The 27621-nt window shown below is 44.7% G+C and overlaps 1 protein-coding gene across 2 annotated transcripts in view; it reads left to right on the top strand.

Moving 5' to 3' along the window:
• Nucleotides 1–5219: 5219 nt before the first annotated feature.
• Nucleotides 5220–27621, top strand: part of COL6A2 (collagen type VI alpha 2 chain) — an 89231-nt gene continuing 66829 nt past the window's right edge. The window contains exons 1-2 of one of the 2 annotated variants that reach the window (XM_078681448.1): nt 5220–5394; nt 23293–23424. In XM_078681448.1, coding sequence (XP_078537574.1) covers nt 23322–23424 — 103 coding nt within the window. In that variant the 5' untranslated portion in view covers nt 5220–5394; nt 23293–23321. The remainder of the gene's footprint in view (nt 5395–23292; nt 23425–27621) is intronic. The other variant, XM_078681449.1, reaches the window with a different exon arrangement.

Here is a 27621-nt window from a genome sequence, read left to right as displayed (position 1 = left end):
AGCTAACTTGTACTTGCTTAACCAATCATCATGAATTGAAATTGTAGTTCATACCTGGTTGGTTCAGCAAGTACAAGTGAGCTTTGATCACAGCCTCACCCTTGCATTCCTGGCAGTGTCATTATGTAGGGATTCATGGGGATTGCAGTCTACCCATACGATCTCTGGTGAGGGAGGGCACAAGCAGTGTGTTGGGAGGCGAGAGGTCCAACTGTCTCTCTCGTCACGTTACTAGCCCTCACAGCCCCCCTTGCTCCCCAGAACAGTTATCACAGGAGCCTCTCCTCCTCTGGTTGGAGTGAGTGCGTTGGCTCTTCCACCGAAGCCAAGCTACAAATGGAGACCCCGGCCCTCAGCTGCACAGCTCTAGCCCCAGGCCTGGAATGATTCACCGATCCCACCCCGCCTGGTACTGCCTCCGCTGAGCTAGGATGCCTGTATGGAAGGGAAACCTCATCGCAATGTGCCTGCAGTACATGCAAGATGAAGGTAACGCTGAGGCTGTGGCCTCCGCTTTTACAGGTCTGTCTGTGCATTTAATATCTGCTTGCTGCTCCCTTGCCACACGCTGCTCCGCTGGTGGGTGGAACTCCGCGGAGTCTCTTGGAGTGTTTAAGTGACTATGTGAAATTCCACGGGGTTCAAGTCCGCAAGCTCAGTCCACCCTCCACTTGGAGCGCTACTGTGGAGTCTAATACCTCTAGGGTCAACAAGTGGGTAACTCTGGGCCACAAACTCCGCTCCACTGGCAGAGTTTGCGGATTTTTGTATACTCCACGTTCCGTGGAGAACGAGAAGTTTGCAAAAACTTCCGACTCCGCAGCGGAGCGGAGTTCAGCCCCGGACCCTTCTGCCTCCTAACACCCAGAATAAATATTTTTAATACAATTAAAGTAAAATAAAAGCCCACTTACCTTTATCGCGGCATCTCCAGACTGCCCTCCTCCTTGCCGTAATCCCCTACATCAGATATACGTTATGGTAGGTCTGCGCTCGCGCATGCATGCGCAGTCCTATCATGACCTACATCTGACGTAGAGGATTATGGCGAGGAGGAGGGCAGCCCGGAGACGCCGCGAAAAAGATAAGTGGGCATTTAATTTAATTTTTATTTTTATTCAGAAATATTTATTGTGGGGGGTGGGAGGCGCGGAGCGGAGCTCCAGGGAGTTTTTGCCCAACTCCGTAGAGCTCTGCTTCAAACAACTCTGCCTGCTCCGCCCGGGGTTACAAGTGGGACGCTCTCAAGGCTGTGCTTTAGGGGCAGAGTTCAGGAGCAGAGTTTAGAGTCAGTTACTAGCAGACATTGGTGCCCAGGAGCGTGGTTTAGTGGCCCTTCTGGGGGAGGCGGGCTTGGTGACTGTGTGCGTTGAGATTCTGCAAGCCCAGTGCTCCCTACACAAGATGTGGGAGATCCTGCACTGACACACCCTCCCTGCTTATCGACAACACCTCCATAGAGAGGGTGACAAGTTGTTCCTGCTGCTGGCCTGGATACTGGATACTAAAGTGCAAACGCAAGATCCCACTCATTCTGCATTTAGGGGCTCCAGATGGACGGTGTGTGACGTCTGTCGGGACATACTGAGAGTCCTTGTGGACTACTCTCAGGGTGTATATCGAGCCAGGACGAATGACTGACCAGATTTAGCAGAAGAGTTCCCTTTGGGACTGGACCTGCCCCATCTTTCATAGGATGAGGTGAAGGACTTAGAGGAGGGGATCACACTGGAGGAGCTTAAGCTGGCCTTGCATAAACTAAACACTGCAAAGACCATTGGGGCAATGACTTTCCCAGTGAATTTCTGCAAGCATACTCCTCGGAATTGGCAGAGAAACTCCTAGAGCTGTTCCGTGAGGTGCAGGAGGTTGGGGCCTTGACCCCTACAACCCTACAATGCATTAGGTTATCGTCTGTCTAGTGCAAAAACCGGGGGGGGGGCGACCTGGAGGACCCCTCCTCATACCACCATCTTACTATGATCATTTCTGATGTCAAGGTTCTTTGCAAGCTGCTGCCGAGATGCCTGCAGGGTGTGGTGCATGGGTTGGTCCATAGAGCAGAATATGTCCATGGACAGATAGAGGGAGGGAGGAGGCCTACTGGCGGGGAACCTCTACCTGGGCGAAGTCTTCCTCATTTTCCAGGATGCACAGGACACTTTCAACGAAGGGTGGGTCCCTTCTTACATTATGCCAAGCTTGAGAGCATGGCCAGAGGGGTCTGTTTCACCCACCCACCAGCCCCACCACCTTCACACACACTGGGTGGTCTGATTAGATGGGGAGGGGGTAGGTACCTTATCACACTTTTTAATAAGCCTCTTAAGAAAGACTTATTCAAACTACCGATAGGGGGAGGGCGGCATCGGAAACGGAGTTGGGGTCCCCAGTCGAGGACTTGGATTGGGATCCTGAATGCGGTCTGGTGAAAGGGGTCTTCAGCTATAATAGGTTTAAACTGCTACACTTTAATTGTCGGCATCGTATATAACCCCCCGTTCAGCGTCATAAAATAGACCCCACTAGGACAGTGAAATGCGTGCGTTGCTGGGAGGTGAATGCCACCTTTCTGTACCTGACATGGCAGAGTGCTGAGGTACATGGATTCTGGAGGGAGGTGGTCCCAAGAATGGGGGGCACCGAGGGTGTTGTTGTCCCCTATACACCAGGGGCATGCTTGCTGTGGATGGTGAGGAGGCCCAGGAGAAGCAAGACATCCTAGAAATTTAGCAGTGCTCCTGGTCAGATGCAGAGTGGCTATAGGTTGGATGGGATCTTGGGTGCTGAGTGTGGACCTCTGGATCCGTGATGTGTTGGAATGGGGGACTGCAGAGGAGTATCACATACATCTCTCTGGTACTGATGAAAGGGCACCCAAGGCAGTGGCCGCCTGGAGGCAGCTGTTGGGATGAGTTCAATACATATGGGACTCCGGACTCTATCTCTGACACTGACCAGAGAGAACAGGATGCAGCAAGGCGTACACTAAGATTAGTTGTTGAAGTCACCTAGTGCGGATTCCACTGGTACACAGGTATAGTTGGCTTGTGGACTTGGTGTCTGTACTTCTACTTTATTTGTACAGCTTGTCGGGTTCAGGGAGACTAGACATGGGACATGCTGATTGCACGTGATGATAGCACTGACTATTATGTTCAATGTTTTGTGAAATTGCAAAATAAAGGTTTAAAAAAAGTATACGAAACAGCAATGCTACAGGGTGAATGAGGTTATTGCTTTGGCGATAAAATTGATATGACTAACAAGTTGGCTAGTGTGCCAGATTTTGTCGTGAATCTCGTTTGGTTGTTCTGCATGAGCCCCCTTGTCTCTACCAACTCTGCAAGTCTTTCAGCAGGAGACTGGCACAGAAAGGCGCTTCGTGGTCCAGTAACGCAACCAGTCTATAATTGCTGGGCTCTGATTTAGTGCACCCTTTGTAGATGAGTTGTATGATAGCCCCACACCATGACTCCGGAAGTGGCGAGCTCCTCAAGTAGTAATCAAAAGCGGTGAGAGCTTGCCTGCCAGAAAGGGATGTCCTGCTTGAAAAGGGCCTGGGGAAGGCTGTTAGGCCTTGGAGCCCCGTCTGCCCTGGCCTTTGGTATAACCTGTAGCAGCCGACTGTACAAAGATGGCGAATCCAAAGTGAAAGGGACAGGCAGTATCGATCTGGGGCATAGCTGAGGTGGTGGTTACATTTGGACTGGGAAGACTCGCGTTTGTGTGCCGATCTAAGTCACCGCTCGACATGAAATGCCTGAAGACGAAAGATGACCATTCTGATTCAGTGATGTTCGCACAGCCAGTCCTGCCGACCCGTTCCCTTGCCTGTTCAAGGCCAAGAAGATCCTTTAGTTGGTTTTCTTGCTCGTACATAGGACATCATGAGTTGCACACTCCCCTCCTTCCTCTGTCTGTGGCTTTGTCATATAAAACTTCTTGGGTTCTATAAGCCCGATGACGAAAATGTAGAATTGTGTCAACTTGAGATAAAATAAAAATAACTCACGATTACCAAGCCAACTTATATCGGCACATCGGCACCTCACTCCCAAGTAGTGCCAAGGGAATTTATTTTCACTTCCCTTCCACAGAAAAAGTTAAATGGAAAATTCAGTCTACAGTAAATTTGGCGGGTGTGCAGAGGGGAACACTCTATCTGGTTCTGAATCTCCAGGCAGAGTGATTCATTTTTGCAAAGGCATAAGAAACTTAACATGGAAATTTAATATAGTGATCTCGATCCAAGAAGCTTCTGGAAAGCGTTGGCTTCCTGTGAAATCTACTGCTAATTCTGAGTTGCTGTATTTTGCTTATATTCCCAGTGTCTGTAACTTTTTTTCCCTCTCACTTTGTATATTTACCTCTTTTCTTGTATTTTCTATTTATTTCTGTTTCTCTATACTTTTTCGATGTTTTTTCACGTTCGCTTTCTTCACTGGTTCCAATTCATCCTCTTCGTGCTTTCCTTTCCATATTCCTGTCTTGTAAGTACAGTGTTTTGTTCATATTTGCCTACGCAGACACATGATCCCCTCTGTTCTTTCTCAGTACACCCGAATTCAGTGCTCTTAAACTAGAAGATCGGGGCGCATTCTCAAGAATTCCCCCGACTGTCTCCTAAATCTCCCAATGGGGGTATTAGTGCCCTCCGCGAAGGCTGGGTTGGGGGAGTCGAAATCAGGGGCTTAGATACCAATTGTGCGTCGGGTACAGTGGCTTTCGGGTTCAGGGCTCTAAAGGGCCTTCTGGAACCCAAATTATGGCTGCCAAACTTTGAGCCGGAGGGGCTATTTTCCCTGCTGAATTAGGGCCCATGACGCCCTCCCTTGCCACACCACTGGGCAGAATAAGGTGGGTCCTGGTGCAGCTGGTCTGAGATTTGGCTCTGGCAGTTGAGGAGGCAACCTGGGTGCCCCTGTCGTTTAACACGGGGTAGTGGTGCCGAACAGAGATTTTGATACGGCTGTGAGGGGCGGTGCAGAATGCCTCAGGTTCTTCAAACCCGGGGGTCCTGTCTGGAGCTGCGAGCACAGGTCGGGCTCTGACTCAACTCTCTCTGCCTCTGGGCCTGACTCTTGTGGACCCACAGCGCCACCTAGTGCATGCACGGCGCACTGAACACAGAGGGGTGTGGCTGGGACACCGCAGAAACTTGGTCCGAAGAGGGGTGTTCCAAGGGGCGGTGGACCTGCGCCTAGGAGGGCTGTGTCAAGGGGCGGGGATATTTTCGGAGGGGCTGAGGTTCTGCTGAGGGAAAGGCTCGGTCACTCCCTGGTTGCCTTTACTCTGGAAAAAGGACCCTTTCCGCGGGGGGAGACCTATGAAGAAGCCCTAGCAGCAGCTGAGGTCCGAGGGTCCGGGCTCGAGAGCTCATTCAGTTCCCAGGTAGGAACCTTTTATTGCCCATTGCACATCACCTCAGGAGACCGTAAGGAACAGAGCGCAGCGCGCGGAGCTCTGCAGCGGGAAACTTTCTGCAATACCAACTCCGCTCATTAGAAAAATGAAATGTAAAGAGGGCCGGGTGAGTTCCGAAATGACATGTTTTGGGACGAATAGACAAATATGGGTGGACCAAATAAGTTTTCCAAAAAATCAGATTTTATCACGATTGCCTAAACGGTGTGCTCTGCAGAGAGGGACTCTTCAACGTTTTTGGGGGAGGTGGGGGGACAGACATGCGGGCCACCAGGGTCTGCTTTAGTTGGCCTTTTGGGGTGGGCAGCCTAGGGGAAGGGCACGCTTTCTGTAGTTGCCAGTGTATGCAGGGAGGGCAGGTATACCAGGGGTCGGAAAGGTTTACTGGCGAGAACACCCTGTCCTCTGATGAAGAAAACTATGCATTGGCATCTGCCCATGTGTTGATCGTCGGCCCAGCGCCCATCACTTGTGTGCGTGCTCGCCTTGTGCCCACCTGTCCATCATCTGCCCATCTATCCATCATCTAACCCCCTGTCTATCATCTCCCCGCCTACCTATCATCTGCCCGGGTGCTCATCATCCGCCCACCTGCCCTTCTTAGGATCACCTGTCACCTGCCCACCTGAACATCATCTGTCTTTCTGTCCGCCCTCTGTCTTCCAGCTCTGTCTTTGCACATTGGCCCTTCCACTAAGAACAGATTTGTACAAACAGCGCCTCCATCATTGCGGGGGTGTACGTATGTGGGGTGAGTGGACGGCTGTGGGGTCTAACTAATCTGCAGAAGAAAAAAAAACATACTCGAAATGATTCTGCTGCCATAGCCGATTTGTTTCTAAATAACCAAAAATTTCCAAAAGAGGGGGAGGGGGGCACAGGTCCAGTCGTAATGAGTTTTTGGGGCATTTTATTGGCAAGCCTTTAATGGCGAAGAAGTTCCCAACGCATCCCTTTCCGCGCTCCCCGTGCAGTGCTTTGCAGGGGGGGGGGGGGGGGGGGGCTCACGCAGCGCCAGTACAGCCCGCAGGAGCAGCGTTTCGCAGGGCTGCTTCCCTTGCGAGAGATAGTGCAGCGCGCGCACCGTTTAACAGCGCCTCTGGGCTTCAGACCGGACCCTCGCAGCGCTTGCAGCAGGGCAGCTGCGGTGACTCCACGCCATGGGGCAGCGCCGGCCCTTTAACGAGCGGGACGCTATGTGTAAAACGGTACTCGGCACTTCACTACAATTGTAGTCACCCTGCGAGTTCCTGCGCTTACTGTTTCAGACTCGAGCATCACTGTACTGCTGTACTGGTATACTGAGCGTTGAGGCGAACGTGAGGTCATTGAGAGCTGTCTAACATTAGAGATAGCTCTGCTGTCTAAGGCTTTAGTGCTGTGGATAGGTTTGATGGTCACTCGGTACTGAGAGATTGTTAATCTAACACAGGAGAGAGAGCTCTGACATCTGAGGCCGGATCATGTGTCATCTGTGTGGCCTGGACTAGCTCCTCCCTCTGAGGTCTGAGCCTATAAAATAGCTTCAGTCTAAATCCTTACTGGGATATGGATAGGCCCAGGTGCTGGAATTATGCAGCCGGGGAGGGCCGAATTATGCGGCAGGGTTGGCTCAATGATGCAGCAAGGAAAGGCAAAATGTGCGCATTTTTATAGATTATTTCATTATTTTGATATTTGTACACACCACTGTCTGGGCAATGGTCTCACCTCATTCGTACCAGAGTAACGCTCCATTGCACAACAAGAAAGTGAAATGTGACCAGTCAACCTTTGTAAAGGGTCATCCGCTGCGTTGCATCTGGGGTTCCCCCATTTTAGATACCTTTCATCCTTTTGAGCTTGAAACATTTTTCATTGTTAAACTCTGCAGATGATACAGCAGATGACGGATCACGTGATCATGTGGGAATGACCCATCCGCTCTGCTGTCTCAAGCGTCACTGGCCACTGGGTCCCCTTGTGGATGGTTCTAGAATCTAACCATTGAGCGTGGGGTGGTTCTGAGCGCTTTACAAACGAGGTGACATATTGAGGGACAGCTCTACTATCTAATCCCTTACTCAGAGGTGTGTCCCCCTAGAGCACCCCGTGGTAGAGCATTGACGTTTCAGGGCCTAGTGAGAGCTGTCTACCCTGACGCTTAACTCCGCGTACCATGCTTGCCTGCAAGGGACAGCGGTTTCTGTAATCATACCATCTATGTAACCTATAGGGTAGCTGTGCTGTCCCAACTGTTGACGACAGTTTGGGAGCCTCTGATAGAACTGTCCTGTCTCAAGCTGCAGTCAAGCATTAATGAGAGTGACGTGACCCAGTCGATAGCTCTGCTGTCTTAAGCATTACCGTGAGTTGTGCAGCCAGGGAAGGAACTGTTATCCGAGGCCTGGATGAGAGCAGCGTAGCCTGAGGTAGCTCTGTGCTGACGCAGACATTCATGAGAGCTGTGACGCATTTAGGGTAGCTCTGCTGACCCTCGTACTTCTCACATGCGTGTGTAAATGAAGTATAGCTCTGCGCTCTCAGGTGTTAGGCATGGCTATGGACACTGAGGGACAGCACTTCAGTCTTGGCAGTCACAGAGTGCGGTGTAACCTCCGGGTGTCTCAGGCCTTTCAGAGGCGTGGTGTCACCTGAGGGCTCTGTTATTACAACTGCTGCTGAGATATGTGTGTATGCTGAGAGACAGCTCTGCGAACCATGGCTTCGTTCACATCTGTGTAACCCGAGAGGAAGCTCTGCTGTCCCAAATGTTCCCGTCTTATTAGTATCTGCTGACTCTGGCATTAATGAGATCCGTGTAACCCAATTGATAGCTCTGCTGTTTTAAGCGTTACTGGGAGATGTGCGACAAAGGAGGTAGTTATTTTATCTAAGGCCTTGATGAGAGCAGGGTAACCTGATGTACGTCTGTGTTGACATTAATGAGAACTGCCACGCCTGTGGGGTAGCTCGGTTGACTCTCGTACTACCAAGATGTATATTGTATGTAAACTATGTACAGCTCTGGTGTCCCAGGGGATACTGACAGTAGTGCAAACGGAGGGATAGCTTTCCATTTTCAACACTCTCAGAGCGCAGTGTAACTCTAGGGGTAGTTCTGCTGTCCCAGGCCCTACTGAGGGGCTTGCCACCTGGGCGTGGCTTTGTTGCATTAATATTAATTGCTACAGAGATATATGTGTAAGCTGAGAGACAGCCGTGCTGTCCAGGGCTTCACCCAGTACTGTGTAATCTGAGAGTTAGCTCTGCTGTCTCAGAGATTACTGGCAGCAGTGCAGACTCTTCATTGTCAGCAGTCACAGAGTATAGTACAATGCCAAGGGTAGCTCTGCTGTCTCGGGCCTTACTGAGGCGTGTCATCTGAAGGGTGGTTAATTGATCTCAGTTGCTACTGAGATGTATGTTTGAGCTGGGAGACAGCCAGTGCTTTGAATGGAAAAACAGAAGAGACAGTACTCACCAAATTGATTGGGGTGGGTCTTGAGGGTCTGGTAGGGGCGTGGCTGCGAGGCAGGCTGTTGTGGCCTATGTATATTTTAATATGTCACTTTGGTGATGATGGAACCCTTGGAGTGTTGAGGGCATCATATGGAATGTGGTGCCCTGACAACCAGGGATCAGTTGGCGAGGATGCTGTCAGGTGCAGGCTGTGCAGGTACATGGTGGATGCATTAAAGAGAGAGTTACATCAATCCTATGGTGTGGCGGACTCTCTTAACACAGGCATTTGACTATATCAGATTTTTCTTTTTCCTTGTAAAGTGCCCTAGAGACATCAGCCGAGTTCGGCGCGCATGTGCAGGGATTAATCAGTATTTTTTTTCCCCAACTTGATATAGCACAAACTTAGCTGAAGATATTAAAGCGCTTTACATGAGAAGCAGACGTTTTACATGAAAGCTTACTTTTTTGTGTTTTTTATGGCACAGGGAGATTAAGTGCTTTGTACAGAATTACAGGATGTTTAGCCGACGATAGGATTCGACCTCCCCATGCCATAAAAAACAAAAGTATGCTTTCATGTACACCTTGTTCTTCTCATGAAAAGCACTATAATGCTCTCGGGTTAAGTTCACGCTACATAAAACTGCAACAAAAGTGCAAATCACGTCCTGAACATATGATGCGAATTTGGCCTAAGGGAGAGGCGCTCTGACAGTTTTCCAGCGCTAGGTTGCAGCTGCAGCCTCACACTCTGACAGCGCATCACTTTGAATGTCGGGAGCTCTAGCTGTTAGGCCACATCTCATTTCTGTTGCGCTGCCAGTTAGAGTTTAAGGCTGCAGCTGCAACCTAGGTCCTAGCACTGGAATAAACTGGCTAGGACTGTCAGAGCGGGGCTTGGGCACGCTCTGCTCCGAGAGCCTCGTTTGCTGTAATACCTGAGGTGCACACTCTATACCTCAGAGCCTGGGCCCAGCTGCCACTAGGAGTAGCAATACTCTCCCAGCACAAGGAGCAATTCAGGTACTCAAGGGAGAACACTGAGAAGTGCCGGTTCTCAGCATTTAAAGTATTTGAGATAGCTCTACTTTAGGGGCAGAGTGGGGCCCCAGCAGCCCCTGAAGTGCCGGGGGATATGATGGGGTGGGGGGTGCATCCCCATTTAACCTAAGAGCTATAAATATCTATGAAGTATGGGATATCCTGGGACCCCTCATCATATTCTGAAGGGAAGGGGGGGGGGGGTTCCATCATTTTGTGTTATGTCACTCTCTGCTTTCCATGGCTTCAACCAGAGCTGTGCAACCAGAGAGGCAGCTCAGCTGTCTCAAAGCTTACAGATAGCAGTACAAACACATTTGACAATACAATATGTCCACTTGCATTCTAGAGTGATGTTGCTATTTTAGTCCTCCTTTCATTTTTGTCACTAGTTGCCCTACTGCCGGCAGTGCTTAATTTGAACTGGTGGTTTCCGGCGCTAGGCATCTGCACTTAATTGTCCACACCGGCACTTATGACAGTTGCCACATGGTGGCGCTGTTTGTATGATTTAGAGATGAGCAGACCAACAATTGTTTATTAATTCTGTATACATTATAAACAACTAATACCTGCCCCCAAAGCCATTTTTACTGTTTTGAGGGCTTGTAATGGTCTGAATTGTAGCAGTGTGCTAATTAGTAAATGTGCCAGTGTTGTCATTGGCAACACTGGAAATGGCAATGGGTGGGGCACTTTGCGGAGGCCTCCTGACGAAGGCCCGGGCACTTATTTTGTTACAAATTAAGCACTGATTACAGGTCTCATTGAGCACCACTGATGCCGCTAGGAGCAGCACTGGTTTCTTCTGCAAGGAAACCTGGATACAGAAGCTGTGGGTACAGAAGTTCATTGTGATCATCAGCACGTAAATCAAAAGGTAAGGAGTTATTAACCACGTCAGGAAGCTAATTTACCAACATACATGTCTCTCAATCATCTTGGAACATCACCCTCACCTCAACCCCATCTAAGGCTCAAGCTTTATGCAACCTCAAATTAGCTTATCATTAGCCTCCTTGCCTCGCTTCATCCTTACCCTAAATCCACCTGACCTTCAAGCTCACCTCAAACTCATCAAAGGTCCGCTCAACCTCATTTTAGCTTCACCTTAACCAAACCTTTTCTAAATCTCATCTTAAGCCTATCTTGCCTGGCCTCAACAGTACCTCTTCCTCACATCACCCACATCTCACTCCCTCCTTGCCTCAACATAACATCATCATCCCCTCAAACTCAAATCAACATCATCCCTCCTCAACTCCTCTCAACTTTAATTTCTCCTCCCTATCATAACCTCACATCTACACAGTGCCTCCTCTCCTCAATCCAACCTCAGCCTCAAACCACTTTAGCCTCAATTCACCTTCACATCAAGCAAACCTCAACTTAAGCCATCCTCAATCTCACTTCAAGCCACCTCAGCCTCTCCCTAATCTCCTCTATACTTCCCCTCCTCTCCACACCCCGCTGGCTCATATTCATTCCTTTAAATATTTAGAGATAATATATTTAGGCTTGTTTATAGATACACTCATTTTCCGCAGTCTGTGTTGGGTGGGAATGTCCCCTGCCTGATGTACATTTGTGTTGCTTGATCGAGCTGCCTATCTGTGATTTTTTGGGTCATTTCACATACTAATTTTGTGTGCTCATATTGACCTAGGCCTGGTCTCTTGGCACTGATTGGTTCCAGACCTTGTTCTGAATCGGAAGGAGCACACCAAGTGCTCCCGGATAGTGACAAGGAACTACCATTCCTGTTGCGGGTGTTGTGCGTGGAGAGCAATGGTGACACTGCATCATGTTAGTGAATTCTATTGAAATTATAGTTTATTTGGCTTTTTTTTGTGACATAAAGCTAAATAAACAATCTTGCATTTTTTAAACCCAAGCTAACAAAAATCTTATTTCCAATGAAAACAAATGGAAATGTATGCTTGGCTGCAATCTTTCTGTTTATAATTGCATTAAGGGTGTAGTACCTTATGTGGCTAATAGATGTCCCTTTACAACGCCGCCTGGACACATAGTGATAGCCTGTGGTACTGCACCCTTTACTTGCTTAGTGCATTTGTGGCTGCCATTCATAAAGATAATGTGCAGCGTGCCCTGCTGCTGATAAACACTTTTAATACAGACAAAAATGTAGCTGATTGAGCCCCGCAAAATAAAACAAAGGCGCTCAGCCGACATTATTAATGATGAAGCGTGCGGCATGACGCGCTATTTATGAAACGTAAATAAAAGAGTTGGTCGAGCCGTGAAACAGAAAACAAAGGCCCTGCCACCATTGATGTCGATGAAGTGCAGCGTGTAAAACATGTAATATTTACAAAATATTCTTGTTTGAACTGCATAAAATAAAAGAAAGTCACACATCCCCCATAAGTAAAGATTAAGCGTTTTTCACGCTGCGCTGCCTAGCTATTGATGATGCTGAAGTTTGGTGGCCCGCACTTTTGAAATAAACATGTACTATTTAAAAAATGTAGTTGTGTGAGCAGTGCAAAATAACAGAAAGTTGCACGGCTGCCATTATTAAAGATTAAGCGGATGGCACGCTGCACTGCTTAAAAAAACATACAGATACGATGTACGCACCGGCCATGGAGTTGTACCTGCAACAGCATTAATGAAATAGTGGTCACTAATTGTAAATTAAACCAACTGAGTACCAAAAGATGCAAGAGGGGCTGTCCTTATGGGAGGTAACAACAGAAGAGAGGGAGGTGCTAAAAAGGTACAAGGAGGGACTACTAAAAAATAAAACAATGGCATAAAAAGATTTCCAAAAGCCACTGAAAGGAGCCAATAAAATACATGGGCGGAACATAGGCGGTGCTTAATGCCCATTTCCTGAATACAGCATGTCTTGAAGAGACAGCGCACAAGTTGCCTAGGCAAGACCTAAAAACATATGGGTGCTTTTTTCCATGAGTAGAAGTAGATTGTAATATAAATCCTTAGATGTACATATACACATATTTGTGCTAATATATGGCTCTCTAGTGGCAATTCCACTTCACATGTAGTATGTTTACTGTCCGACATAAAAGTAGCTCCTAGAGGGCACCCGAAGTCACCTGCACTCATTTGATCAGGGTTTCCAAGGAGTGCAGCAGCACTAATTGCAATTTTACTTACTAAACTTTCGTACGTCATTCAAGTCAATGTGTATGTCATATAACCCAGAAGGCACCCAAACAATATGGTAAGACCTCCGCCCACTCCTGTCAAAGAAGAATACTCACTTACGGAAAACAGTAAATGACCCAGAAATATCCCACCCATCATACAGCTTCACAAGCCAAACCAGACTCTGGCCTGTGGTGGGATCAGCTAAACCAAGGCTGGAAGGTTTATGGACTCCATGAATGCCGAAAGGCCACACTGACAGGAGAATGCGGAATATGGTGATATGGCTCTACCATATCATAAAATAATAAACCCAGAGTGCAAAGCCTGCTTTCTCGTTTCAACCACGCATGTGTGGTCCAGTGTAAACGGGTGTGTATCATTCCAACTTCCAGAGTTTTTAAAAAAGTTTCTGTGCGCAGACAGCTTCAGCCTTTTGTTGCAAGCCCTAACAGGATAAATACAAGTCCAAAGCATAGAGAGGAGTTTTGCACTGTTCCACTGATTTTACATTATGTACTTTGTGATGTGGACCGACTGTTATTAGATTTTAGCTAGTTCACAATTTCACATTCATTGTATATTGGTGACACCTAGTGGCTTTCAGGCGTATTACAGGCATTCATTCACTTAGTCTTAGAGTGTATATGATATGACATCTGTACAATATGCAGCAACCCAAATGTGTTGGATGTGCTCGTGCTGTTTTTAAAAAACATTGAGAGCAAGGTCTCCCCCCATAAATAGGCTCAGAGTACACCGTTTGGTTGTACTACACTTTGATTAAGGCCACTTTCCACATTTCGATGACATGCCCCTAATTATAGTTGTGACTTCAATATTTTATTCTTTAACGCGCTCGTTTTTTTGTACTAAACAGTTTATACGTTATTTTTTATGGGAAGTGAAATGTTCCTGTAGGTTAAACCTTTTTTAAGGAAGTTTTTTTTATCTTTTACTGCATTTCGATAGGAATTTGCTTAGTATTTTATTAACTGCGTTAATTAATTTCTGTTAACTCTCTGTAGATTTCTTTCCATATTGTATACAGTTCTTTGCAGTGTTTTAATTATTTCTACACATACATGTCCCAACTGCTGAGGTTTGTATGTGCATATTTTTCAGAGTCATTCATAACCTTCATAATCATATCATCACTTCTATGAAATTCAGTCCACGTATCATTTTAGATACTATTTGTTTGTATGCCTTGTGGGCTCCCCATCCAGAAATCAGTAGGTTGCCAATACTAACCATCCCCAAACTAAACTAGGAATTTTCCCAATTTACTAGATTTTACAAAAATTAATAAACATGTTATTTCATTACTATTAGCTAAGAATTGTAACTCTATAGTTTGTTGATAATGCACAAGTGTATTATTATGGGCCAGCTACACAAAACTATTTTGCAGACACAAAGTGCACAATTTGCAAACTCGCAGGTTTTGCTATTGCCAAAAGGTATATTGAAATATACAAAAGTTCCTCTATAAACAGGAAAATATGTCCATCTTGCAAAGTACCCTCTACGACCTTTTCAGAATGGTAAATAGGAGGGTCTTTGAAAAGGATCACAATTGAGGTAGTAAGCATTGATTAATGACCAGACTCAATGTTAGGCCGATAATTGATTCACAAAGGGAAGATGTGCTTGTGAGGAGCAGAGAATGGCCCTTGAATCCAGTGTATGCTCCTCCCATGTCCTTTTTTGTAAGTGAAAACTTTTTTAGGTCTCGCCTGTCAATGCGCTTGTGCATTGAGCTTGCGAGAATATAGGGGCTTAACCAGAGCCCAACAATCGGGCGATTCACTGCAGTGCCCGTGAAAAGCAAGCTCAATGCGCAAGCGCATTGACCTAAAATGCGCGTGCAAATGAAAGCCAGCCATCTGCCGCCAGCAGCTTCACTTGAAAGGCATCCGCTCCGCCCCCTGCTGCATCAAAGGCTTTCGGCCGTGTCGCATTTCTCCTCCCCCATCCCCACAGCAATGCCAAGAGCTTTGACTTTCACGGCCGCCAGGCCGTGTCTCTCGTTTCTCCTCCCCCCTTCCCTCCTCCCCACTCGCTCATCAAAGGCTGCTCACTCTCCTTCTCCCCCGCCCCCCCACCCCATTCGACTTGTCTTCATTTTTTTTTTTTACTGCCGCGCAGCGTTACTTTTGTGGCTGCGCTGTCAATGCTTGTTTAATGTTGTGCCTTTTATTTCTGAGGCACATGCTTGCAGGAATTGTTTTTTGAAAATTGCACCACATGCAAAGTCTCGACCTAGTACTTCGTTGCCAAAGTCTGTTAATTGCTTCGCAATTTATATTCACCGGGTCCGATGCATTTTTTGGGGAAAGTTAAAGTTGATCCAGTATGAGTCACAGGGACCTCGATGCAATTTAGACAGGCTTCGTTATATTGCGTTACGATTAAACAAAGCGGGATTCCCTAAGCACACAGCCTTCTACTTCCGTCATATCATTCACAGAAGTGTCAATAGTGTTTTTATTTTGATTGGTTTTTCCCACTTTTTGATTGATGTTTCCCGTAGTCCTTTATTTATTTTGATTAGCTATTCCGGGCAGTCCATCTTCTATTCTTTGGCGTCTTTTTAACCGTGTTAGACGTTTCCCGTAACTATAAAAACGCCATTTTCCATCCGCCGCTCTCTACACCGGCTGCACCTTTTATCTCATTCAGACGCCCGATTTTGCGGCGCGCCACGAAGCTCGAGGGCCATCCCTCCCGCCATTGCCATGCTGCGCAGGTACATGCATCAGGAAGGTGCTTTCGCTTTTTTGTGTGCCTTATGATTTGGCCGAAGTGTCATTATATCCATGCTGCCAATCATTTAGCTCAGTTATTCATCTATTGATTGCCTGACTGCGCTGCTCCTTCGGAGCATGTCGGGAGGTTCTATACGCTAGCAAGTGCACATTTATTATTGTGCCTCTGTGCTGCTCCTCTGACTTTGTGTCATTTTATCTTCTTTTCTTGTGCCATCTATTGCATCCATGGCAGCACACACATACTTGCAGTTAGGCATCTATGATGGGCTATCAGGCATACTCTGAGTAGGATGTCACTCACACTGTGCTTCTTTCACTCAGCTGGCCTCGCCTCTCTCGCCTGTGTTTGACTTTAACTTTTCCTTCTTTGTTATGTATCGTCCCCAGTTATTTCCAAAAGTTTAAGCTATTGCCTTTATAAATTACAATACATTTTATTTAAGTATTAATTATTTAAAAAAATGAAAAGCCATTGTTATTTGTAATATCAATACATCTAAGTCACGTAAATGCAAAACATGTTGCATTACAAATGCTATAGGTGTCACATTTGCAAAAGATAAAAGTATTGGCATCGTAAATGACAAAGCTATTAATTTCGCTATTTTCAAAACCAACACATAAATAAAAAAAGTGTCATTTACAAAACCAATAGCTCCAACTTTTCTAATGCGAGACCTATTACATTTCCAATGCTTGTTTAAAAAAGCTTCCATGTTTGTTTAAGTGACACAAGACGCTTAAAAAATGCAAACCCAGTTATGGTGGTCTGCTGTCCCTCATGGGCCACCATCTCAGCATTTGCAGGCATTCGTCACAGGTCACAAAATGCCTCCTGCCTAATTAATATTCATTGCAGAGTTCATTATTATAAGTTGAAACCTAGCTTGGCAATCTTTTGAGGGTTTTGTAGGTGACTTCACCATTTTTCTTAGTTTCTACAGCAAATATTTCCCCACAGTATCTCTTCTTTCTCAGTAGCTCTGTTTTGTATGGAGTGGGAGTTCTGATTTAACAGAAAATATATCTCTTAACATGTTCATATATTCTTCGGTAGTACTCAATAGTTTTAACATGTTGAGAGTGTCTTCAATAGTCATCAGTTTTCTAAATGCACATCTCACAGTTTGTGCGTGCAAACACTCTGTTTGCCTGCATTTCCTCATCCGTGCACGTTTGACAGCGAGTGAGTCAAAATGTGGCAGCTATTGTGGGGCCCAAAAAGACATGTCTGGAGCCAATAAAGGAACACCTTCACTGGTCACTTTTTTTTTACTTTTTAGAGTCGCCGGGCCTTATTTATAGTTTGGCAGACAGAACACTCCATCACAAACGTCGCGGGTGTTAATCGTTTTTAGTTTCTAGTTTACTATTAACTATAACACACGTTTAATATAGAGATGGGACATCCGCAACACTTTTGGGTAGGCTACCCTGTCCTCTTAGCTCTAAATAAGACACTTCTTCATCTTTAAGCCAATGTTGTCTCCATGCAGCTCACCTTGGCCCACTCACTGAGGCATGGTCCAGGCTGGTTTCCAAACAGCAACAAAGATTTTCAGTTCAAGTCCCTGACATTTGGGAGAATGTTCCTTCTTCCTGTCATCTATGTTTCTCTATTGAAACCCTGGCTGGTGTAGATTGCCTTCTTGTGCATATAGGTCAACAACAATTAATGGTCTATTCTTGCTTGAAAAACTCAGAGTAGGAGGTATTTATTACAACCAGTAAACCCCCTCCCACATAACAGTACTAGGTATAGTAAATACCACCCCTATTCCACACATCTAACAGTCGGTGTGTACTTCTTGAAACATACATATAACGTTTTCATAGAAGAAAAACATTTTGTTCTATTTAACACAAATATTCTAGGACATTATCAATTTTGATAGCAGCATTATGTATTGATATATTTTTCTTGTAATACTGTGTGTGAGTATATAATATGCATCTGTTTAGAGTACTACCACCTTCCGGTCGACATTTCTGTGGTTGTGGAACTGACTGACCTCTGGTCGGCGGTCCCGAAACTGCAATTAGAATGCGACCACACATGGTGTGTTCGCAAACTCCTATTTCTCTATGAGAGCTTGTGTGGTGGACGGAAACCGGCCGCAGCACTAGCTTCCATAGAGAAATGGGAGTTTCTGTAAATCCCTCCACCATGTGGCAGGCACAACACAGTGCAGGGATTTACACCTAGGCCCACATCTGTAGGCCCAGGGGATAAGGGGGTCCTGGTAGGGCCCCCCAAATTCACTTTTTAACAGTCTTTCTTTTTCGGAAAGCCCTACATGAAAAACCTGTCGGAAACCAACATCATAATCCTGATGGCGGAAACACAGTCCGTTAGGGATTATGTGTGGCCTCCGACTGGCTGACGGGCTGCTTGAGCCCATCAGAAGCCAGTGGTATTAACCAGCCAGTTTAAACTCCAACTGCCATCCTTTAAATGTCGGTCAGAGGCTTTCCGACCAACATCCAAATCAGGCCCTAAGTGTTAAGTTGATCTTTATTTGCTAGATGACTTTTCCATATGGCTTTCTCGTAGGGTTGTGTGCTTTGATATGCCACACTATTAATTTCTTTTACTTTCCAGTACTATTGTAAAGTGTATTGGTGCCTTCCTTTATGTGGGCATGGGCACCTTCTAAACCCTATGACAAAATTATCTCTGCAAAAGAAATTGTGAGTATTGGGCCGTTTGCGTAATCATGGTGAATTGGACTGTGGGTGTCCTTTGTAGACCACTGCTCTTGAGGAGGTAGGACACTTTCACCCCAAGTAGTTGAGGGCAATGTCAAATTGGGGAGATGTCACAGCAGGAGCAAATCATTCAAACCAGGTGATGTTCTGAGGGCTAACCAATAAGACATGAGTCATTCATATTAGGAGGTGCTTTGGGGATCAGTAGAAGAAAAAACAGAAGAAATGGCTTATTGAGATCAAGAGGTCCTCAGAGGAGCAGTGTAGAAGGACTATCAATAGTAAATACTTCTGATTGCTTTGAGACTGTCCAGGCAGTGCTTAATTTGTAAAACAATAACTGCCAGGGCCTTTGTCAGGAGGCCACCACAGCTTGCTCCGCCCATTGCCACTGCCGGTGCTGACAATGGCAGTACCTACACAACTACTAACCATTACACTGCTACAAGTGTGACATTTCACACTGTTCGAGGACCCCAAAGCTATATGAATGGCTTGGGTGGCTGGTATTAGTTGTGTTTAATGCAATGATACTCAAAGTACGGACTGTGGGCAGCTTGCCGCCCTCCTAACCTTCACATGCGGCCTCCTGGTGAACAGCAGCCCTGAGCTACTGTTTACTGAAAAAAACACTAACTTTCAGAAAGATGGTAAATAAAAACCGAAGTAAGAAGTAACAGAAGCAAAAAAAAGTATCCTGCAACAGTTAACTTTCAGAACACATTAATTTTTAAGACATTTTGCCACAAACGTGTATAATAATGACAAAGTCTCTTCAAAATTCGAAACTTTTGTTATGAGCATGCAGAAGTGTTTCGCCTTAGTACTTTTTTAAAAAGTGATAGTTTTTAAAAATCATTGTAGAAACATTCATGCCTCCTACCACACTGACAACAATGCCAATTAAGAGAAAAGTCAGTTGTCCTGTCGAACACTCTGGGTGCCTTGGGCCTTACAATACATGAACAACATTCTAGTTTATTACATCAAAGACATTAAAAGGTTTTGTATAGTGCATATCATGAACACTGATATTTCAAGGTGCTCTTGCATGTGAAATGAAGAATAAGGAGGTAAAGTAAAATAAAACAATCGCCTAAGATCACACAATTTGGTCAAGTGGGGAAGCCGGAATTGGTCATAGGGTTTTTGGTTTCGCATTGTGCAATTCTATTTCATTCCAATTCAATAACGAAGTTTCTTCTTTTTTTACACTTGACTCTCCCAAGGTAGCGATAGCAAGTACAGAAGGCTTGTGAAGGGATAGCGATTCAGATACTGCTTAGCTCAGTATTGTCAAATCTATGACTCTTCTAAAGACTACGGGAGTAATTTGCAGGGTGATATAGACTGAAACCCTCAAAATAACTTCATGACTCCCTGACCACACCATGTACATGCTTTGTTACCCCAACACCCACCTTACACCCAGCCTATAAAGCCCCACTTACAAACCCCTGGCATCAATGCGGCCATTAGGCACACCACAAACCAGATTTTGTGGCCCCTTGCAAACGTTTGTGAGTACCCATGGTTTAATGTATATTGAATTAATAAACAACTGTTGCTCTGCTCTTTTTTAAGTGCACAAACAGCACCACCATGTGGTGGCTGTCATAAGGACCAGTGTTGACAATAAAGTGCTGGTGCCGAGCACCCGAAACCACCATCTCAAATGAAACATTGTATCCATTGAAAGGCCTCTATTTTTGAAGTCTATAATTAGAATAGTGCGCGGTCATGCACCATCTCAACCCTCGGGTCTCTGCGGTTGATACATTGATCGATGCCACTGAGGCATCCGATTCATTAGAATGCGCCTATTTTTTCGACTTCTCCAGTGGTTGGGACTCAGTCCTACTTTTAGCCAATACATTCGCCTTCTATACACACACCCAACTGCACATGACTGACTTAATGGGTTGATCTCAGACCCATTTCCAATCACCTGAGGTACACAACATGGCTGCCTGCTATCGCCACTACTGGCCGTGGTAAAAGTGGAATTCCTCGAGGTCAGACTCTGGCAACGTCATGTCATTCGGGGAATAGGCTTTACATCACAGTGTTTGATAGTCTCAATGTGTGCAGACCATATTAGTATAACATTTGCAACCCTTGGAAAAACATAGCACCAATTACATGCAAGGTTATTTCCCAGTATATAATTAAATCGAGCTAAATCTACACCCCCCCCCCACTAATAATACACACGATTTTCACACAGATTATCCCTTGACACTGGCATTTGACCAGGTCTGTTACCTGGGTATATGCTGAGTCGAGACCCGGTAGAAGTTTGGAAGGCTAATTATGGTCGTAAGATTGTGTTGCTAGAAGACAGAATTCCCATCTGGTTCAAATTGCCACTCTCACTGGCCAGGCGGATTGCCATTGCCAATATGGTGGTACTCAAAACTTCTCTATCTTTTTCTTAATGGCCCACTCCCACTCAAAGTTGAATTCTTGCAGCGCTTGCAGTCTGATTTAGTTACATTGATCTGGGCTGGCGGGCAACCTTGAATCTCCTGGGATATACTCACCCTGTCCGTCGCTCAAGAGGGACTAGGGGCGGTGGACATGTCACTCTATACCCTCCCTATGTGCCCACGCAGAATTCTTACATTATTGGATACACCCCACACCATACCAGCCCCACACTGCCGTTGAGTTAGATCACGTGGCTCCATGGCCACTATCCACGGCACTCTATGTCCCTTATAAAGCACCACGGGCGGAGGGCTTGGGTCAACCTTAGGAAACGGTTGGGACAAACCAGCATATATTCACCCTCCATCCCTATTAGTAACAACCTTCTAATGCCGCCATGACAAGACAAGTGCGCTGGCACGATTACATAATGCCACCACATTCCCAGATTTGTATCCGGAAGGCGTATTCCTACAGCCCTTTGCTGCTCCTGCCTCGTCAATGTCAGCCACATTGAACCTCCTCCTATACTATCAAATCAGGGTCACTTGATGAACTATTCATGATACTTTCCCAGCCCAGCCGCCGGTACTCCAGGCACTAGAAAACATACTCACCACTTCCTCCTCTCGTAAATTGATTACCTGCCTCTATAACATTATGCAATCCTCATCTCCGATTACAACACCGATAGCCCATACATCTTGGGAAACTGACATAGGCTCTCCAGTGACAGACTCTCAGTGGTCATTCTGCTGTGGGCAGTTGTGACTACTTTCATGGAATGACAGATTGCATCTGATACATTTAAAATGTTTGCACCACATATATTGAACCCGGCACTGCTTTTTAAGATGGGCATGGTCCCCAATTCCCACTGCCTCCGGTAGATTTCACCCCAAGCCTCCTTCTTTCACCTGGCATGGATGTGCCCTGTAATAGCGGAATTCTGGGAGGAAGTCTTTTCAGTTTGTCACACAAATAACTGAGCAGTGCACCCCATGTATCCCTCCGATTGGTTTATTGGATTACTTTAAGGATATTCCAGCTGCAGACCGCAGGCTCACAGCTATACTATTCACTGCTTCTTGCAGAACGCAGAGTGGCCATGAACCGGAGTAAACAGCCAGACTCTACAATAGAGGCCTGTGTGCAGGATGTGACATTTTGCTCTGAGCAACTATAAAATTTGTGGGACTTGTTGCCACTGCGGTCCCATCCTATAGATTTTTGGGAACCTCTATTAGCCTATTTACGCACTAAAGACACACCAGTGCAATCGCCATCTGTGACCACACTTATGAGATCCCAGTACCACCTGACAGACAACACCCTTCCATGAGAAGAGCACGTTGAGATTGTACATGCATCAGCTCTGAGATTTTTTTGGTGTTTCCCCAAGTCTCCATATTAAACCAGTTAAGCATTAATTTGTTAACTGTCCTGCTGTCCAGTGGTTAGTGTGTATTGTCAATCCAAATTAATTGCCTATACGGGTGGTGAAATTGTACACTATGAATTGCTTTCATGCTGTTTTGTAATGATCCTTATCGCTGACCTCTCCCCTCCCTCCACCTGTTCTTTTCTCCCAACCACCCTGAACTTATTCCGACTGCTTTTATTTTTGTGTTTGTTTCTGTGTATTCTTACTATTCATTTTGTGGGATCTGTTGTAATGCTGTATTATTCTAACAAATGTCAATAAAAACAAGTAATCCTAGTGTTACAGAATCACGGTTAAAGGACAATGGAACATCTACTGGGCAGCACATCCCTTTATTATCAGCATCCATGTGTCATTAATATTCCTCAGGTCAATAGTGAGCTGAGGTCCCTATCATACCTCAGATGGGCAGTGACTCCCACCGTCAAGGCATCCCCCATGTCAACAGTGATACTAGACATCAGTAGCACTGTCCAGGCTGGGCACCTCTGCAATGGTCATCAGCATTGTCCAAGTCAGACTTGTTTCCCACACAACTGAGTGTTCTTCAGTTTGCACTGTTTCTCAGTATGGCACTGCTGCTACCTGGATTGGTGGTGCTCACCAGAATAGTAGTATTCCCTTGGCAGCAGTGCCTCTCAAATCAGCCATGTTTCCCTAGTTCAACTGTGGTCCGCAGGGTCTGGAGATTCACTGGATGGTAAGTTTCCACCAGAGTTTGCTGTTGTTGGCAGTGCTTTCCAAGTCAGTAGTATTTTCTCAGACCAGGTAGGTCATGTGCCCTCGGGTCAGTGGGATTGCCTCAGACAGATTCCTTGTCATCCCTGCAGGTCTAGTGGTGCTATTTGCTGTACAGTGACACTTTATTTGTTATCTTAACAGGTGGCGTGGTCTGAGCCCGAGTTCCTGAGATGGCAAGGACAGGCTTATTGGGCCTCCTCCTATGTGGAATGCTGGGGTCCCTGTTCTCTCAGCCGGACTCCACCGATGTGGCACACTCTCCTGCCTGTGCAGGTATGAAGACAGTCAGACATTCAAGCACATATATTCTCACAAATCAAGCACCCTAGTCAAGAATGCAAATCCACAATCAGAGCCCACCATCAAACTCACAAGAGCCCCATTACAAGTTCTTTAAGCAGTGTCTAAGTCACAAACCCATAACCAGCTCCCGCTCATCAAATACTAGGGAGATCTGGGTAACCCAATAAACCCTTGTAGGCTTGGGCAGTTAATAATACAAAGTGAAAGTTGTCTACAAGGGATATTATTTATAGTCAATAATGGAGTTACTTCTTGACTTGAATCACTGAATTTGTCGTATACGATCAAACTAGAAAGTGTCCATAGAACAACAACAATAAATGCGAATTGCGAGTCAGAAGACAAGAAGAAGAAGCACACGGAAAATCCTATTTATATGAAAATATATTCTATATTTTGTATATCAGAAGTTGATTCAAGGGGATACAACAAGTACAATAGCATAGTCAAACAATGTCATGAAGAGATGTATAAATTAATTAAACAAATCAAATCACAACAGACATCAGCTCCAACATTTGAAAAAAGAGCAACTGAAACCAAAAGTTGACAAATGTCACTCTTAAGAACATACATTTCTTGGGAGATGATGTAGAGGTCGACGTTTCGGTCTTTGAAGCAGTAGTCTATAAGACCATCATCAGGACAAATGGATATTGCAGCGGAAGCCCCTTAGGTATCAAGATAGAAGCAAAGTTGCTAGGTTGATATGGATTAAAATAAAATGGCGTGACCGCAAAATCTGTCGGTCTCACCAGGGAAATTTGTACTCATTTGAATCACAAAATCCAGCATCAATGAAGAGAAGCTCGTATGGCACAGAACTGTCCATATTGATTAATGGCTGAATATCTCCAGAATCGCGATCCGGCTCATCAAATACCGCAGTCAAAATCCACCACTAAAACGAACTGTCCAGTCCCTGCTGTAACTTCTGAGAGGAAAAGCATTCTTTCAAAGGTAGGTAACAGGCCACCTAAAAGTGTGACAAACAACAAAAGCACAAGTTATAACCGAAAATATTATGCTGTAGTCACTTTATTGTGTGCCTATTTGCTTCAGTGACTCCCGAGCAAGGCTGAGCAAGTCATTTGATTGTCACACAACATTTGGGTTCTTAGAGAAAAGAATTCAAAGTCCAGTAACCCAAAAAACTCCACTGGAACAGGGCCCCCATCAAATTTAAATATTGAGGGTACCACAGTCAAGCTCATAAAGTGTCTTGTGAACTTAATGAGCCTAGAAGAAAACATACACTCTACTTCAAGTCCACTACATTACCTAATAACTACATTGATTACATTACTTTTTGAAACACCTACATTAAGGATCACAAACCACTAAATCATAAAAAATGAAGTAACACAATAAAATAGGGATAGTTGGTCATTCACAATAAATCAAGTTATACTACAATTAATTTCATTCATTAAATCTAAAAATGTTGACTTTAAAAAGAAAATAATTGGAGGGATATGGCGTTCCCCCAAAGAATTTTTTTTTTTTAATTTTTACTTTGCTTTCAAGTAGTGTAACATTTAAAAAAGGTTATTATATTTAATTAATTAATTATGACTGAAATAAATAAATAAATAAATATATATATATATATATATATATATATATATATGTAAAAACCTCCGTTCTCCTGCCACAATCACCTCTGACCTGATCGCGCTGGAAACAGACACGGACCACACTTGGATGCTGGTTAGTTTCGTTTATTCAGCTGTCGCCATAACGTTTCGGCTGAAAAGCCTTGATCACATGACAGCGTAACCTTGTTTTTTTGGCGTATTTAAAGTGCACAGTGCTCATTAGTGATTGGTTCGTTTGAATTGTCACCACCTTTGGGTAAACACAGTTGATGGACTTACACATCACATTATTACGATATGTACACGTATTTACAATGCATATTTACAATTATTGGCTGTCCACTCTCTTTCGATGTTTGGGATAAATCCCTAAAGATTCCTAAACAATTCTGGGTTAAATCCCTTTATGTACTATAAAGCATATCCACCATATTTATACATTGTTGCCATACTTTTGCAGTTTTGGGTTAAATCCCCACGTTGGTCATTTATCCATTACTTTGTTAAGCATTAGCTTCAACATTTCATTTGATATTTTAATTCACCTTGCATTGTTTGCGTCCTTACCCATATCCATATAAAAGTGCTCCAGTGCAAAAAAGTGTTTAAAACCATGTAAACGAGGGCTATACATTTTTGAATTTAGATAATTATTTCATTATTATTATTTGTAGAGCCAACCTTTTCTCCTTCTATTTTACATTCCCACTACACTTATGTTCGAGTTTATCCTGTTATCATTTTGGTTCTCAGTTACTTCACTATTGGTTGTCTTATCATCCAGGTTGCTAACTTACATATCAAGTTTCAGTAAATATGGTCCTTCTACTTGTTACTCAATTATCACATGTTCTTGATTGTTACAGCGACTATGATCATTGCCCAACTAGTTCTGTATAAAATTAATTGTTCTCACTTTATATCATCTTCATCTATATACAACTATATATACACACATAAACTGATATACACCTTTATCCAAAAATATACATCTCTATATCATTTAATTCTAATTAATATATGTACATCCTATTTACACATCTATGTAGTTCACATTTCTTAATCTCTCATACTTGGGCATTTCTGTCATTCATAATCATTAGTTATGCAAACATGTGTGTAAATCTTCAGTCAAGTTCAGACCTACAGGCTGTTTGCTATTAAACTTGAGTATGTAGTTGGTTTCCATTTTACGTAATTTGTTTTCCCGGTTGCCTCCCCTCCTGCTCGCACTTACAGCATCCACCACCCAGTATTTCAGTTCCTTGTTGTTGCTTTGGTGTTGACTTTTAAAATGCCTCGCCACGGGATAGGTGTTATCCTGCGTGGTTATCGCCCTTAAATGCTGCAATATCCTTTTATGCACGGGAAGTTTCGTGCTTCCCACATATTGCCGTTTGCAGGGGCATTCAAGGACGTAAACGGCATAGTCCGTTTTACAAGTCAGGACTTTTGTGATGCGATGCTCTTGGTCACTAAATCCGTCCTTGTACATTTTTTTGTTCACACCATGTACACATGCTTTGCAGGTTTTACACCTGTAAAAGCCTTGATTATTCAGATACCAGGAACTATTGTCAATAATTTCTGGGCAGGTTGCCACTAATCTTTGTCTCATGTTGGGAGCTTTACTGAAGGTTATGGAGGCTTTCTTTGGGAGATCCTGACCTATTAAAGGATCACTACTGATTATTGGCCAATTTTTGTTGATAATTTTTCGTACTTCATAGTGTTGATTACAGTACCCTACTATTATGCGAAACGGTTCTGCCTGTTTGTTGTGGTCAGGGTTCGTTACGGGTTCATTGTTAGATGCCTCAGCCGAGGCCTCTCCAATACCTAATACATCCTTGCGGTCCTTGACCATGGATTTTTTAATTGCCTGTTGTATGACCCCTTTGCTATATGCAATAATTTATTACCTTAAACTCGTCAAATTAATTGCCTTCATTTAAAGATTAGGGCTAGGTTATGGATCATTAAACAACATTTAAAGTAAGCAAAAAAGAAGGGGGACAATTACAAGTAAGAAAATAATAATTTAGAATAAAAAATGTAAACAAAAGTCAAAGTAGAAGTGGGGTCCAGGTGGGGTCGATATAGTGGTGCTCAGGGAGTGGTAGAATACATACAAAATCTACCTTGATGATGTAATGATAGTAGAAAACAGTGTACCAATGTAGTTCTATTTCAGTGTAGTGGAGGCCGATATAGTAACACACAGCCCTGACAGTGGGTTCAGTGGGACAGAGCTCTAGGGTGGCATCAGTCAAGGACCCAACTGAAAACTCCTGGTCCTAAGGAGGGAAATTGATCGGTGTGAAGCTTGCACCCACAACAGGTTCTATGGGGGCACACAACTTTGAAGACTCATAGCTCGAACACAGGACTATCACAGTCATGGTTTTCAGTTGGCAGGGTCCTAACTTTAATCGAGAGACCACTACAAGCTTCTGGTCTTAACAAATCTCTCCGTTAAGTGTGGAACATTTTAATGATTGGTAAATAAAGTCCCCTTCTTTCTAAAGTTAAGAAAAGCGTGCACATTTAAATTACGACTTGTTGTCGA

Source organism: Lissotriton helveticus, chromosome 3_1, assembly GCF_964261635.1.
Source record: "Lissotriton helveticus chromosome 3_1, aLisHel1.1, whole genome shotgun sequence".
Taxonomy (NCBI): Eukaryota; Metazoa; Chordata; class Amphibia; order Caudata; family Salamandridae; genus Lissotriton; species Lissotriton helveticus.
Note: the sequence above shows the minus strand (reverse complement) of the source record. Positions and strands in the feature narration are given on the sequence as shown.